At 43.4% G+C, this 17,282-nt stretch overlaps 1 protein-coding gene across 1 annotated transcript in view; it reads left to right on the top strand.

The window, feature by feature from the left end:
• Positions 1 to 7,163: 7,163 nt before the first annotated feature.
• The window catches only part of plod1.L (procollagen-lysine, 2-oxoglutarate 5-dioxygenase 1 L homeolog), a gene marked incomplete at its 5' end in the record, with an annotated part of 32,931 nt that continues 22,812 nt past the window's right edge, over positions 7,164 to 17,282 (top strand). Inside the window, 4 exon segments of the mRNA NM_001094810.1 lie at positions 7,164 to 7,256; positions 9,318 to 9,412; positions 12,871 to 12,983; positions 13,943 to 14,106. Of these exon segments, the coding sequence (NP_001088279.1) occupies positions 7,169 to 7,256; positions 9,318 to 9,412; positions 12,871 to 12,983; positions 13,943 to 14,106 (460 nt within the window).

The following is a 17,282-nucleotide window of genomic DNA, read 5'->3' as shown; positions in this document are numbered from 1 at the left end:
TGTTTGTAAATCCGAATTGCCCTCACAACGTCCAACTTGTGAAGTTGACCTTCTTTGACATTATGTGGATTCTGGCAGAAGGAGGGAAGAACAATGTCCTGATTAATATGAAAAGCCGAGACGACTTTAGGGAGGAAACCAGGAACAGTGCGAAGTACAACCTTGTCGTTGTGAATAACCAGCCAAGGCTCTTTATGCGACAATGCCGCTATCTCAGACACCCTCTTGGCGGAAGTGATCGCAATGAGAAAGGCAACCTTAAGAGTCAACCATCTGAGGTCACAGCTGTGAAGAGGTTCAAACGGCTCCTTTTGTAAGGCAGATAAAACTAATGTCAGATCCCAAGGAGGTGTGGGGTTCCTAAAGGGAGGCCGGGCCCTCAATGCCCCTTGGAAAAACTGCTGAATATCCGGATGATCCGCCCATTTCACTTGGAATAGAACCGAGAGGGCAGATATGTGAGCCTTAAGAGTGCTAGGTGCCAAGCCCTTTGCAAACCCTGAAGCTAGGAAGTCAGTAATAATCTGTGACGTGCTACTTTCCCATGACTGCTGACGGTTGTAGCACCAGTCAATGAACGTCTTCCAAACTTTGTAGTAAGCTTTGGCTGTATTCTTTTTACGTGCTTGCAGCAGAATATCTACAGCTGCCGGGGAAAACCCCCGCTCGGACCACAACTTGGTTTCAAGTGCCAGGCCGTCAAACGCAACAGAGGCAGGTTGGGGTGACGTGCTGGTCCCTGCAGGAGAAGGTCGGACCGCATGGGCAGTCTCCAGGGCCTGGAAATGGACATGCTGATCAGATCTGAGTACCACAGTCTGTTGGCCCAGTCCGGAGCAATGAGGATAGTGGTCGACCCTTCCTGTTTGATTTTGGCAATGATTCTGGGTAGAATCGGAAGCGGTGGGAAAGCATAGACCTTGTGAAAGTTCCAGGGAATCACTAACGCATCTGTGAACGCTGCTCCGGGATCTTTGGTTCTGGAGCAATAACATGGAACTTTGAAATTGTGTCGGGATGCCAGAATGTCGATGTCTGGTACCCCCCACTTGTTGGTGATTTGGGAGAAGACCTCGGGATGCAAACTCCATTCCCCCTGGTCTAGTGTTTGTCTGCTGAGGAAGTCGGCTTCCCAATTGAGGACACCTGGAATAAACACAGCTGAGATGGCCGGAACATGGAGTTCGGCCCAGGTCAGAATCTTGGTAGCCTCCAGCATCGCTTGTCTGCTGCGAGTTCCCCCTTGCTTGTTGATGTAGGCTACTGCCGTGGCATTGTCTGATTGAATCCTGACCGGGTGCGCCCGGAGAAGGCTGGACCAGCCCTGAAGGGCCAACACAATTGCACGAAGTTCCAGTACATTGATTTGTAGTTGGGATTCTTGGGGGTCCCAGCGACCTTGCAGAGTGTGTTCGCGGTAAACAGCTCCCCAGCCGAACAGGCTGGCATCGGTCGTCACCACTTCCCACTTGACTGGAGCCCAACTTTTGCCCGATTGTAGGTGCAATCGGTTGGTCCACCAAGAAAGGCTGCTCCTGGTGTGAGGGGAGATGGGAATGGGTTGCTGAAGATCCTGATGATTTTTGTTCCAGCATTGTAAAAAATTGCGTTGTAGAGGACGCAGATGAAATCTTGCAAACGGAACTGCTTCGAGAGCGGACACCATGAACCCTAAGAGCTGAAGGCAATCGCCGGCCGTGACTGTGGTTTGTTGTAGAAGTTTGGTGGTATTGTTGACAAGATTGTTGATCTTGTCCTCGGGAAGTTGAACCGTCTGGAGTTGGGAGTCGAAGCGAAGGCCCAAAAAAATTATGCTCTGGGAAGGAAGGAGGGAGCTTTTTCGGTGATTTATCAGCCAACCGTGTTGCGAAAGAGTGTGCAGAGTGATCTCTGTGTCCCTGACAGAGTGCTCCTGAGTCGGAGCTTTGAGTAGGAGATCGTCCAGATATGGTAACACATGAATCCCCATAGTTCTCAAGTGAGCGATCAATGGTGCAAGCACCTTGGTAAACACTCTTGGAGCTGTACAAAGTCCGAACGGGAGAGCCACAAATTGGAAGTGTTGGTCGTTGACTGCAAAACGGAGAAAGGGTTGAGAACTGGGGTGGATGGGTACATGGAGGTACGCGTCCTGGAGGTCGATCGACGTCAGGAAGCAGTCTGCTTCCATGAAAGCTATGGCCGACCTGATCGACTCCATTTTGAATTTGTGGTTTTGAATGAATTGATTTAACCTCTTGAGGTTCAGTACTGGCCGGAAGGATCCTTCTTTTTTGGATACCAGGAAGAGATTGGAATAGAATCCCTTGAATTTTTGAAGGTGAGGCACAGGAACGATAACTTGTGATTGTTGTAGGTCCAGGACGGCTTGTTGTAAGGCTTGTCGTCTGTGTGGAGGTACTACGGATGGAACAAATTTTCTTGGGGGCAATTTGGTGAAATGAATTCTGTAGCCATTTTGGATAATTTGCAAAACCCAATTGTCTAGGACGTGAGTTTCCCAACATGACAGGAAGTTTGATAATCGACCTCCTACTTTGGATGTTGGGTCGAGGTGGGGGCAGTCAAGTAGAGGTGGGTTTGGTGGTGGTAGGCTTTCGGTGCCTACCCGGTTGTTGCCACTGCGTCTTATTACGTCTTGCACCTTGGTCTGAGCCGGTGTTACGAAAGTTAGGTGAGCGAAAGGAACGAAAATTGCGGTTAGGAGTGGACCATGTCCGCCTATTGGTGGATCTGTTGGGTTGATCCATGCGCCCTCTTTTTCCTGGTGGAAGGAAAGTACTCTTCCCACCGGTAACTTCCGTAATGATTTGCTTGAGGTCAGGGCCGAACAAGGACTCGCCAGTATAGCACAGTTTCAATAGCTTATTCTTAGAGGCGGTATCCCCTGACCAGTGACGAAGCCAGAGAGCTCGTCTGGCCATCACCGAATTTGCGGAAGATCTTGCTGCTAACCGAATAATTTCTAACGCAGCATCGGCTAAAAAGGAAAGGGCCGTGTTCAGTCTACTCATGTCCCCTGTTAACTCCTGGGCTGAAGTAGGAGGGTTCTGGGCAATTTTTTGTGCCCAATGTCTAGCTGTGCGAGCAAGGCCTGCTGCCGCTGTGGCTGGTCTGAGGATTGCTGCCGTTTGAGAGTATGCTCGTTTGAGGGAAGACTCTAATTTTCTATCCATGGGGTCTTTAAATGCGGACTCTTCAGTTGGTAATGTAGTTTGTTTGGAGAGTCTAGAAATGGCCGAATCTACCCTAGGAGGCTTATCCCAAACTTTGCGCTGTTCCTCAGGAACAGGGTAGGTGTCATAAAAGCGTTTTGACAAGGTAAAACGGCGGTCAGGTTGTGACCATTCAGTATCAATAGTTTTAGTGATGGATGTAAAATAGGAAAAGCACGGGATTTCTTTTGATGGACCCCCAGCACCTTATCTGCTTTTGAGACTGTCACAGTTTCATCTTTTATTTCTAAAGTTGCCATCATCTCCCTCAGGAGTTTCTTTGAAATATCAGGTTTAGCAAAAGTAGGCTGTTCAGTGTCTGAATCACTCTGTGAATCTGAGCTCAACTCCCCTGACTCTGGTGCAACTGAGTCCAAACAGGACATGGCATCTATGTGGGAGGAAGGGCCTGCCTCAGAATCTGAAGCATCAGGTGTGGAGTCCAGCGCCTTGCGCTTAGTGGTGTGTTGTGGGAAAGTGGGAGGCTGAAGTGCCGTCTTTACCCATTCTAAGAAGTCCCCTAGTTGTGGAGGAACTTGTGGTGCTGCGCTGCCTGTGGTTGGTGTATGAGGCAAAGAATTATCATTACTGTGTAATTCCAACAAGGGTGAATTGTTAGTTGTGAGCTGTTGAGGAGACAGGATGGGTGGCTCCATGGGGCTGCAGTCAGTACAGTATGTGGATTCTGACTTACGAAGTGTATGCTTACATTTCTTGCATTTGGCCCCTTTGACAGGCTTTTTAGCTGGTTTCTTAACAGATTTGGCAGCCTGTATATCCTCCCTGAGTTCTCTTAAAGAGTCTGACCTCTCCATATTATAGAAATATGATGGCTTTACCAGATACTGGTGGCTGTAGAAGCTGGTGGCTGCTGAGATGCTGCTCCTTGCACTTAACTGTGATACTGGAAAACGCCAGAAGGGGTAGAACAGACTGCGCGCCCTGCAGGGATGCGCTCGTGGTGAAATCAAAATGGCGGCGATGACGTCATCGCGCTGCGCCATATAAGGAAGCCGCATGTGCGCGGCCTAGGCGCGCCAATGCAAGACGCACTGTGATCGCGTCATCGTTGAATGGCGCGCTCACCACGCAGCCTGATCGCAGAATGGCCTGTAGTCAGGATGCTGCTGTTGTGGAGGGCGCGCCCTTACAGGAAAGGTATGCAGGGAATGAGAGGTATAGTCTGACCTCTCCATGCAAAGCTGTAGACTGATTGAGGCAGCGCCAGTCCACTTGCTGCAATTGACAGCAAGGAGGGATAGGCAGGCTAGGAGTAGCCAAACAGAGCCCCGTGGTATTTAACCCCTGATTCCACTTGCTGCAAACTGCCAGCAAAGGAAGAAGCCCAGCAGGGAGGAGATAGCCAAACAAAGCCCCATGGTTTGTGGCCTTCTGATTCCACTTGCTGCAATCTGCCAGCAAGGAGGGAACAGGCATAGTGCTAGTATATAGCACTGGATGTGGTCAATATTCCACTTGCTGCACATGCCAGCAAGGAGGGAACAGACAAAACGTTGGGAGACAGCACTGCATGCCTCTATCTGTAAAGGAAAATAAAAATAAAAAAATTAGTAGTGAGATTTCTATCCTTCACCTCCAAGGCAGGACAAAAGAACTGAGGAACAGAGGTGGAGCCAGCCTATATATCCTGAGGGAGGGGCCAAGAGACCAATTCTTCTGTCCTGCCTCCAGAGGTGAACCTGGACATAACCCATACGTCTGCACTGACAGGAGGGCCGACTAGAGAAAACATATTTACTTTTTTGTGTTCTATTAGGACTATATCTCCAAAAGTTAATGAAAACGCAAGCAGAATTTTCATCTGTAGTAAGTCAAACTCAGTATGGCACTATACTAGCCTTTGAATACTTTAAAGTACTTTTCTCAGATGTGTCAGGCATATGCTATTATACCATCAATCACATTCCACAAATACATCTGCCTACTGCCTGTATATTAAGTAAATTCTACTCAGATTTCTTCTGTACTTCGTGCAGCTGTACACATATATATATATCACTGCAGGGGTTGTATTTCCATGTACTATCCTCTTTGTTACCTGTCAACTGTTTGCACTTTGTAAATATAGTAATTGTACTGTAATTACTATGTTATGTACCAAGAGTGAAGTTTTTTTTTCACAAGAGTGAAGTTTAACAGCATTCTAACTTTAAAAAAAGTGTATCGTCCCAAACTGTGAACTGTGATATTTAGGGTGAATATTTATTTGCTTTCTTGTATACACAGGGAACTAAGGGGAACATATGATCATAAGCAAAAGGATGCTTGAACCCATCAACTTTTGTTGTATTGTATGTAGTCTGTACTTTTAATGGGGGATTCAAGTAATATTACATTTTAAAGAGCAACTCTCTTCAGTTATCCCCTTTTTAAAACCAGTTTAATTATTTACATGTGCTTTAACACTTTTTATGCTGGCCAGTTCCATTTTTGCCGGAAACTGAATATTTGGCATTTTGGATGTGTCTATTGCTTTGGCTCCTACAGCACGTGTTTTAGGCCTTATCCCGTGCATTTTCCTGTTCCCTGTACTACATGGAGAAGAGCAGAAGTCTTTAGAAGGGGGTTCTGCGCACCCCTTTTTAGCTTTAATATGCCTTTTTGAAGAGAAACAGAACATAATGTGTTTAACAAAAAGAAAAAGTAAAGGGCAAAAAAGAAGGAAAATTAGAGAACAGAACAGGAATATGAAGGAGGGAGGGAGAATATAATTTTTAGACTGTAAGCTCTTTTGGGCAGGGCCCTCGTTACCATTTGTAATTGATGTTTTGTATAAATCTGTGTTTAATGTATAGACCTATTTATTGTAAAGCTCTGTGGTATATATGGTCATGTGTAGTATATTGTGGCCATTTTTGAATCCAAACAGCCGAAAATGTGGAAGTGCAGAACAGCCGAACTCCCGAAGCGGCGAAAATAGCCGAAGCCACGAAAATAGCTGAAGCCAAAGTCCCAAAGCGGCGAAAAGACCCGAAGTCATGAAAATAGCCGAAGTCCCGAAGCGGCAAAAAGACCCGAAGTCACGAAAACAGCCGAAATTGAAGTCCTGAAGCGGTGAAAAGACCCAAAGTCACGAAAGTAGACGAACTTGAAGTTCTGAAGCCACAAGTTCAGTATTCCTCCTCGAGAGCACATGGCAGAATAAATACAATTCAGTTTGCAAGTATAATACTCCATCGTGTGTGTTGGCTTCATTAAAATCTTCCATGATGTACACTCCAAGCACTGTCTACTTCACTTGTGCAGTTATTTGGGAAGTGTAATTTTTAATTTGTATTTGTCCCCATTTAGGGAAAAAGTACGTATCAAACAATATGCAATAAAAAAACGATAATATCGAGGTTAGCTTGTAAAAAAAAAAACCTCTATCATAATGAATTTATTTGACGTTACGCCTGGAATAAAATGGTTCAGTAGCTGGATAGTTCGGGAAAAGCAGAATATACCCCCCCCCCCCCCCATTAGGAGCTGTATGCGCTCCCCACACGTGTTGCACGTACTCACTGCACATCTGACCGGGGATACAGGCACAGTGCGTAAATCACAGAGTGGCCCAGACCTGTCCTTACTAATAACAACACAGATGCGGAGGGGGATAAATTGCTTCAAACTCCAGTCGTATAATGGAGGATGGAAATATCAAATGGCACGTGCTGAACCGAGATTTTAGAAAATATTCCAGGTGACATGCCTAATTGCAAGCTTTTTTTTTAGATGTATAATAAACTATTTACTAGTACATAACTGGTTAATGAAGGACTCAGGAAGTTAACAGGCGTTGGGGGGCCCAAAAGCGCTGACCTATCAGAGACGAACATTCACGTGGTGGGCGTAAGCTCTCCATGCCGGGGGAGTGGTCACAGCGTGGCAAAATTTTAGGGAGCTCAGGATTGCCTGGTATTCCAGAACGAGCTACTGAGAGAATCTGTGTGATGGGTGTGCTGTTATTGCCGCTTCTCCTGGGGGTCCTCGCCATCCTGCCCATCCTGCCCCGCTGGGGGAACTGCGCTAACCCCGATGGTAAGGGACACAATGTCATATTGTAACAACTTGGTATCTATGGTCTATGAGTCTGCTTCCCAGGTACTTTTGTTAGAAAACCGCTGGCTCTTTCAGACGATTAACCCATAAGTCGGTGGGGGAGATTTTGGGACCACTTTAAAATGCAGTGCCCGAACCAATGCACCAAAACTTGCAGCATTTCTGTTGTCAGTGTGTCATAAGGTATTAATAACAGCTTTTACAGAATCTTGAATTCTATATCTGTTTCCTCTGCTCATTCACCCCATTTCCCAAGTTCCCTTCTCTGATAATTCTTGGATAATACATTTATTTCTGAACCCTTATTGTTGTATCTGGAAATGTCCACACATTTTTTTCATTACAAGCAAAATAAATAGAACTTACACTCAAAATATAACTCACTCATTTGAATTAAAATTGTATTTCTTAATTATTTTTTATTTTAAAGTAGTAATGGAGCATTGATTTGCCAGTTAACTGATAATCTTATCACCTACAATATACAGATCAAGGGAGGGCACTCCATTAATAGAAAAGTATAGAAAAATGCATGAGGTGCAAGCAACCAAAAAGTACTCCCTACACAGAGTAACCAAAAAGCACAGTATTTCAGAAACTGGGTTTGCCCACTCAAACTACAACACAGATTGGTATAAAAAAGGGATTTTTTAATATATATAGAGACAGTACACTACATTTCAATCAAAAAACAATGTTTTGTCAAAAAAATATATTTTTTGATAGTTTATTTGAGTGTGCAAACACAGTATCTGAAATCTTATTACCTACCTTGAAGGAACCAAACATGCAGTTATCCTCTCTGCTGTGTTTAGCTTAATACATAAAAAAACCATAGCATTTCCTGGTCAAAACAACAGGCAAAAAGTGTATACAGACAAGCTTTATTTATTTCACTTTTTTTTTAGCCAGGTGGTACACTGCCCCTTTTACACCTTATGTGATATGTTGGAACAGGTGAAGTAGCCAGCAGTTAGAAGGCACAACAGTTTGACTGACTGTTGTGTCATGTATTTGAAAAGCAATTGTTGTCTATGTACTGACTATCCCATTTGATGCCTTATATTGGTGTTTGAGGGAAGTCATTAGATGACCCAGAAGTGACAGGAGGTTCCCTCTCACATACATTAATATCCAGTTGATCAGCCTGGCAGGTATTTGAGTTTGTCCTTCCTTGTGTTCTTACAATACAGGACTACACAGGTTTGGAAACCCACGTGGTCCTTATATTCTACAGTGGCTTAAATGTGCTTAAAATGTATTACTGTTTCTATGAGTACATTTTTCTTTATTGACCTTAAAGTGGTTGTTCTAACTTTTAGTATGATGTAGAAAGTGATATTCTGAGACAATTTGCAATTGGTTTTCATTTTTTATTATTTGTTGTTTGGCTTTTTATTCAGCTCTCCAGTTTCAGCAATCTGGTTGCTAGGGCGAGAATTACCCAACCAACCATGCAGAGTGATTTGAATAAGACAGAACTATGAACAGGAGAGGGCCTGAATAGAAAAATGAGTAAACAAAAGTAACAATAAAAATAATTTTTTAGCTTTACAGAGCATTTGTTTTTTAGATGAGGTCAGTGACCCCCATTTGAAAGCTAGAAAAAGTCAGAAGAAGAAGGCAAATAATTGAAAAACTATAAAAAATAAATAATGCAGACCAACTGAAAAGTGACACTGACATGTGTAAATTTATGGCAACTTTGGATTTTTGACATGGAAATGGCTCAGCTCAGCTCTACTCTCAAATGTGACTGTTGGGTGGATCCTCCTAATTGTCAAAGTTTGCTTTCTGTGCAGCAGAGGAAGTCCCAGTTCTCTGCATTGACAGTGTGTTGCATCGAAATGTACAGCTGAGGGCTACTTTCATGTGCAAAATCAATGCTGTGTTAGCTTTAAAGGTGTAACTACTGACCCACATTCTGTAGTTAAATTAAACTTATCTGTTTTTGTAACAACAGTACAAATAGTTTGGAATTAATGCATTGTCATGTCATGGATTTTATTCACAAGACATTTATTTTATTATTTTTGCTAGATGATAAACTTTTGGTCCTAACTGTTGCCACTGAGGAAACGGATGGCTTAAGGCGTTTCCAAAGATCTGCGCACTCCTTTAACTACAAAGTGAAGGTATGTGGCAGTTTTTAGAAGGAATGCAGAGACAGAATGAGTCTGGATTAGGTCATTAATGACAAAAATAACTGGCCTGGTTATGTACTTTGTGGTTTTTATTTTATTATTTGTTTGAGATTACAAAATCATTTTTAATATTAAAAAATGAAGTAAGTACCAACAATACAATTTATGAATCCAGCTTAGCAGAGCGAAAAAAATATTTTTTTGAATAACAATTTGATATTATTAATATAGCATTGTTATTCTACAAAAATAGTAATAATAGTTAACATATCACAGTATATTATAAAATATTTTAGATCGGTGCTGTCCAACTTTTTACATTTAGCAGGCCACTATTCTATATATCATATGTTCAGGGGCCAACTGATAATCAGTCAGATGAGGGGGGGGGGGACACAGATTACATAACATCTTCTGAATCAGCATTAATTATAGACTGTTAAAAGACATGCAGTTTTGGTAATCTGCTGCACAATCTGTACTCCCCTCATCATCTGACTTCAGCTGTTTCCTAAAATAAGGCTAGTGACTGAACACCAATCTGTTGATTGAAATTTATTTTAACAGTCTGGGAGCCTGTCCTGTCGGACAGCTTTAATTTAGATCATGCAGGGCCCGTGGAGTCGGTATGAAAATCCTTTGATTCTGACTCCTCAGTTTATTACCTCCAACTCCTGTTTTTAAAGGAACAGTAACAACAAAACCTGAAAGTGTATCAAAGTAATTAAAATATTATGTACTGTTGCTCTGCATTGGTAAAATAAGCCCCCACAGCTACATATCAGCTTATTTTTATAAATTATAGTAGTGTTTCTGAAGCAAACACACAGCTTTTACCAGTGAATACTAACAGAATATTATATGTTAATTACTTTAAAACGCTTTTATTTTTTGGTGTTGCTATTCCTTATATTTTCCAAGTTGATTGAAAGAAGGTAAAGGAACAGTAACACCAAAAAATGAAAGTGTTCTAAAATAATAAAAATATAATGTACTGTTGCGCTGCACTGATAAAACTAGTGGCTTTGTTTCAGACACACTACTATAGTTTATATAAACAAGCAGCTGTTTAGCCATTGGGGCAGCCATTCAAAGCTGAAAAAGGTGAAAAGGCACAGGATACACAGCAGCTAACAGATGCTAGAAATTATCTGTTATCTACTGTGTGTCCTATGCTTCAATGGCTACCCCCATGGCTACACAGTGGTTTGTTTATATAAACTATAGTTGTTTAACTGAAGCTATCCTAACTATATAACCCAGTAATTTTTTGGTGTTACTGTTCCTTTAAGTACAAGACATACAAGGCATTTTATTACTGCCAAAGCTCAAAAATATAAACCACATCCTTTGGTAATTCTAAACCAAAATCAAAGTCAAACTACATAAACCAAAAACTATAGGTATGGGACCTGTTATCCAGAATGCTTGGGACCTGGGGTTTTCCGGATAATGGATCTTTCAGTAATTTAGATCTCTATACCTTAAGTCTACTAGAAAATCATTTAAACATGAAATAAACCCAATAATAAACTTCCAATAAGGATTAATTATATCTTAATTGGGATCAAGTACACGTTACTGTTTTATTATTACAGAGAAAAAGGAAATCATTTTTTATACATTTTCATTATTTGGATAAAATGGAGTCTATGGGAGTTGGTCTTTCCGTAATTCGGAGAGGGTCCAATAGTTTCATAGCTACTTTTTTCCACTGAGCTCCCCTTTTCTCTGCTTGTGATGACCTCAAAAACATGTCTACTGCACATGGCTGATTGATTTCCATTGGAGCAGAGGCAGTGAGCATGCCCAGTAGTCATCTCGTTGAGGTCTTCCCAGTTGGAGTGAGAAAGAGAGCTTCACACTAATTAAGGAAGTAGCAAAAGAGCTGCAGTTCAGCTGCTTTTATCAGAGAAATAAAATAAAACCAAATGGCGCGAGAAAGGTACGTTATTCTCTGGGTTGCTTAGATTCATTTTAACAAGAGAAGAAATAAAAATTTACTTTAAATCATCGAAAGAAATAATTAACTAGTAATTAGTTAAAAGTATATAATTTGTGTCCATTATTTGGTAGAAGTTTGAAAACTTCCTTTAGAGTGCTGATGGAAATTTGTACAGGTCAGTAGTTACATACAATTTAGCACACAAAAGCAAGTACATAATCTCAGAGCTGTGGAGTTGGAAGCAGTTTTGGTTACCTGGAGTCAGTCGCCAAAAATGTACCGACTCCTAATAACTTTAAATACAGATCTTCTAGTAGACTTAAAGCGATACTGACACATTCCTATAAAAATCATAGGAACGTCCGTATGAAGTAAATGCTTTCACGGAATAGTTCCCTGCAAAGCCACCCCTAGCCCCGCAAACCTGTGTGCAGCAGACCGGCTGACACCACTAATAGATCTTCCGCGTTGGTTCAGTGACGCAGGGCTGGGGGTGCAGCGATACTTCCATAAACTCAAGTCTGTTTTGATTCGTAATCAGCCTATGGAAGGATTGTGCCGCCCCAGCCCAGCATCACTGAAACGGTTCAGAAGATCATTTAGCAGTGTTGGAGGGTCGGGTTACCGAAGGTTTGCGGGGGCTTTAAGGGGAAATATTCCAGATGCAGCATTGATACTGACAAGTTCCTATGTCAGTATTGCTTTAAAGGGGAAGGAAACCTAGTCGGCACTGTCATAAAATTTGTGCAGCAAATCACAGTGATGGCTGCTAGGTTTAAAGGAGCAGCTCATTCTTGCAATGTATTGTATTGGCATTTTTTAAAATTAAATATTTAAATAATTAGCCTGGAAGTTTTGTTCCTTAAGCTGGCCATAGACGCGGCGATCCGATTGTACGAATCGTGGATTTGTACGATTTTTGGACTGTGTGTGTAGAGTCCACACATTTTTCGTCTGGCGGAGATTGGTCGTTTGGTCGATCGGACAGGTTAGAAAATTTCTGTCGCCTGCCGATAATATCTCTGCGCGTATTGCCGATCGTACGATTTTCAGTGGGAAACTGTCACTAGCTTTATCAGACCTAACTATCGTACGATTGCTGTCAGAGGTATAGAACATTGGCTGATCTGTTCTTTTACTACTTTATTTGATCGGAATGGTAAGACTTTGATCTGAATGGTTAGTGGCGGGTCAGGAGATGGGAAAGTCCGATTGTACGTTGATTCGTACGATCGGATCTTTGCGTCTATGGCCAGCTTTATATTATATTTTAATAGTAAAATCTTTATTAGAATATGATATCTTGTATCTAAAAAAAGCAATATACCAATAATTATTACATTTTCAAGAAGTATTATTCCCCTCTATCTGTTAGCGTGTGTGATTGCCTTATTATGTTAAATGGCTTTTTCCAAAAAATACCCTATCTCTCAAAAAAGTATTTTGTTTATTTGAAAACAAATTATAATAGGCCACTGCAGTCTGATTTGGTGTCTAATTGTAGGTTTTGGGACTAGGAGGACAATGGCTTGGAGAAGGACAAAAGGTCCAGCTCATGAAGTTGGCTCTGGAGCCATATGCAGACAAAGAGGATCTAATTATCTTGTTCACGGAAAGGTAATTGATCGCTAGTGAAACAACTGGCTCCTATTATTAGCTAACATTGTAGGAAATGTGAGTCTTTTTCAGTGTATTCTTAAATTGTATTATATTTCTTACAAATGATTTGCCACATTTGTTTGTAATACTCTATGTGAAACACAAATAAAATTGAGCACAACCATTCAGTAACCTTGGAATTTTTAGCTGGGATTTGTGGGCACCATTCACAAACACATTTTTTTTTCCGAGTTGTCAGCTTGTCATAATCACTCATCAGGATAATGGGTGATTAAGGCATTTTGCCTTTTCTTTGTCAGAGTATAGAGGTTTGCTTAGCCATAAACATTGATTCCCTTTAGGGCTAGTCCACTCGAGGAGATTCGGGGAGATTTTGTCGCCTGGCGACTAATCGCCTCGTCTTTTGCGCGACTATCTCCCCGAACTGCCTCAGCGTTTTTCCCCATAGGCTGCAACGCAAAGTCGCGTGAGGCAACTTCGGGCGATTATAGAAAACGCATCGCCGCGTTTTCTATAATCGACTTTGCGTTGCAGCCTATGGGGAAAAATGCCGAGGCAGTTCGGGGAGATAGTCGCGCAAAAGACGAGAATCTCCTCGTGTGGCCTTACCCTTAGAAGCAATATAATATAATACAATACTTTGTTGTCCTGTGTTTTCTTAACTAGATATTTAGAAATAATGAAAATAATTATTTGCACAAGCAACTACTGCTTGTAGAACACACTCATGCCTGTGCTCTCACAACATTGTCATATAATTCTTGTAGAGATCAGTGCAACCTATTGTTGAAGAATATGGTTACAAGTTAGAGGAATCATTAAGACTGCCAGTAACTGATGAATGTGAACTGTTATAAAAGCTTTTGTACTGACTAATGTTTATTTTTGTTGTTAGCTGTATTTGTCAACTTCAGGTCTTTAGTAGGGTTTAATTTTAAAATATTCCTTTTTTTTAGTTATGATGTGATTTTTGCAGCTGGACCCGGAGAACTCTTGAAAAAATTTAGACAAGCCAAGAGTAAGGTTGTTTTCTCAGCAGAATCTGTAGCTTATCCTGACCGGCATTTAGAGTCAAAGTATCCTGTGGTTCCAGAGGGTAAACGGTTCCTCGGATCTGGAGGTATGCTCTTAGTTTTTCTCTTGCATCCTATGGTGGGTCCTGGATACCATGGAGTTAGAGTTCTCTGCCTGTGGAGATATGCTTGGTACCATGCAGTTTCCAGCAATGTTCGTGGCAGTAGCCATGGTGGAGTAATACCTGGTACCCCATTGTGCCATTAATTTTAGTTTCTTATTTGGGTAAGTGCATAAAAATGCACTGGAAGATTCTGACATTGAGAGTATGAAGCTTACTGACTAATGGGAAGGCACTGTAAAAGTGCAAAAGTTAACACTACTTTCTTTGCCTTTTGAATTACTGCAGGTCTTAATGCTTTATTTTGGAACACAGAGACTTGCTGCCTGTGTTTGGCAGTGCTGTAGGTAGTAGGGGAGGTTCTTAGGCATCCCCCCCCGTTCCCTACCCATCCTTTATTTGTGTGTCAATTAGAATTTTAGATATACAAATTAGTAAGTGGACACACCACAGGGCCCTGTATTTACTGCATGTCCTATGGCAAGTGTTAAGGAGAGGACTGGCCTGCACTAAAAAAAGCTGTGCGGGGCATGCTTTCACGTAAATGAGCCTTCTATCAATTTAAGGCACCCCTCCTGGTGCCAATATCTTAAGTCTTTTACAAGAATGCAAAAAATACTATAAGCTTCTAATAATGATATAATAATTTCTCTGTCGTCTCAAGGGGGACACAGGGACAGATGGGGTTAAGCTCCACCCTCTAGGAGGCAGGACACTTAGAATAAAAAAAGAAAGGGGCGTGCCAAGACCATGGCTTAACCCAACCTAGTAATAAACCATTCAGTTTTTAAGTGTCCTGCTTCCAAGGAGGATGGACAAATTCATCTCAAGAATTATTTTGCCAGGATACTGGCAAATGAGGTGTTCATCAGGAACAGGGTTACCTGTATCCTTTGTGGTGTGCCTCCTACGTGGGATGCCCACCGGAGTCACTATCTAGCTTAAGCTATACCGACTTGTCTTCCAGGCATTCCTGCATTCCGTGATGGGAGAGCAGAGGGCCTAACCGGTGCGGCTAAAAATGTGAGTATGACCCTTCTGTCTAATGGGTTTCTCTATGCTGGCTCTCCTCCCCCTTATCAGGAACTCTGTCTTGCTTGACAGACGCCTTCTCTATACCTCCCCTCTGTTTGCACTGCTCCCTGCGGTTTCCACCGCTATTTTCATTCTAAGGCGCACCATGCCTGCCTCGTGGTGCGGTGAAAAAGAGAGACGCGCCGTGCGTTCCAGCGCCATGCGTTCCAGCCCCATGCGTTCCGGCGCCATTTTGTTTTTTTGCGCTCTGGGTGGAACGCATGGCTAGGCGCGCTTTTTAGGAGGCGTTAACTTCCTCCGACTTCCTCCGACTCCTCTCACGCTGCCTACTCCTCGCATCAGAGCACTTCAGGGAGGATTCTTCAGGGGGACCACAGCGCAGCGGACTAGCTCTCCCTACAGGACGCGCATAGGTTAACCCTTCGGTTACCAGATTATAGCGCATTGCAGCCCTTGTTTTTTCTGACTCAAAGCAGAAATTCTACAACCATTCAGCAGTTACCTCAGTCACTGCTTCAATGGCAGAGGGTAAGTCAGGGGGACTTTTCCCAAGGGCAGGGGGAGAGCACCAGCAAAAGCAGTAGCACAGATTACCTATTTAGCCTGCAAAAAATGCCAGACCAAAATCCAAGGAGGTCAAGGGGAGCCCTTCTGCAAATCTTGCAAAAAGGGGTTGTCTTCCGCTTCTGCCACGGTTGCCAATCCTGATCTTAGTGGCAACACTTCCCCGGCGGCCCCTTCTGGGTCCCCCAATCCAGAGGTTTCTCTTCCAGATCCCTCTCCTGGACCCTCTACGGAACCTCCAGCCCCTCTTTGGGCGCTTCAGCTTTCCCAGTCCTTAGCTTCTTTGCAGAATCTCCCTTCCATTGCAGATACTCTGGGTAAAGCTCTTGCCAAACTGGACCACAAATCCAGCGGCAAGCGCAAGAGATCAGAGAAGTCTAAGGGGCACTCTAGTGTCCAGACCCCGTCTGAGGACTCTGCTTCAGGAGGGGAATCCTCTCATTCCGCAGGTGAACTTCTCCCTTCCGAAGTTTCTTCGGAAGCAGGGGAGGACAGTGAGGAGACCGCGGGCCGCGATGTTCAGCATGACATTGACCGTATTATTCAAGGAGTCATTGAGGTCCTTAAGGTCTCTCCTTCCTCGGAACAACAGTCTCAGACGTCCAGCCTGTTCAAGAGACAACACAAGTCTTCTCTCTGTTTCCTTCCCATGAACAACTTATCAACATTGTTCAAGACGAGTGGAATTTCCCTGAACGGAAATTTCAGGCTTCTCGGAAATTTTCGAAGTCCTATCCCTTTACTAGGGATCTGGTGGACAGGTGGTCAATGCCTCCGACTGTGGACGCCCCGGTTTCCAGACTGTCTAAATCCACGACGTTACCCGTTACCGACGCGGCAGCCTTTAAGGATCCATCTGACAGACGTCTTGAGGGTTTCCTTAAAGCGGTCTACTCTTCCGCAGGGTCGACCCTTCGCCCTGTTCTAGCGTCAGCCTGGGTGGCCAGAGCCATCCAGGCATGGGCTGAATCTCTCTTCTCCGATACTCAGGACGGCGTTCCCAGGGCCGACCTTATCGAATCCGTGCGTTCTATAGCAGAGGCATCCGCCTATCTGTCAGACGCCACCCTCGATACCGCACAGATCACAGCGCGTACCTCAGCTCTAGCTGTAGCGGCCCGTCGAACCCTGTGGCTTAAGAATTGGGCAGCCGACTCTAGCTCTAAGAAATCCCTTACTTCGCTCCCCTTCAAGGGACAACGACTGTTTGGTGAGGAACTTGAAAAAATCATTTCTCAGGCCACAGGGGGCAAGAGCACCTTTCTTCCTCAGTCTAAGAACAAGCCTTCCACACAGCCCCGCCGGTCCAGATTTTTTCGGGGTCAATCTACCCGATTTTCTAGAAGATACAGTCCTCCCAGACGCTCCAATTTTCGCTCCAAACAAGCAGACAAGGGACGTCCTTCATGGAAGACTAACAAATTCCACAACAAGACTTCTGCCGACAAGTCTGCCTCAGGCTGACGGGGCACCCCCTCCGGAATCGCGGCAGTCCTTAGGGGGCAGACTACTGCAATTCCGGGAGGTCTGGCTCCAGCATTCCTCCGATGCCTGGGTAAACG

This window comes from Xenopus laevis, chromosome 7L (assembly GCF_017654675.1).
Source record: "Xenopus laevis strain J_2021 chromosome 7L, Xenopus_laevis_v10.1, whole genome shotgun sequence".
Taxonomy (NCBI): Eukaryota; Metazoa; Chordata; class Amphibia; order Anura; family Pipidae; genus Xenopus; species Xenopus laevis.
This window is presented reverse-complemented; position numbering and strand designations above follow the sequence as displayed.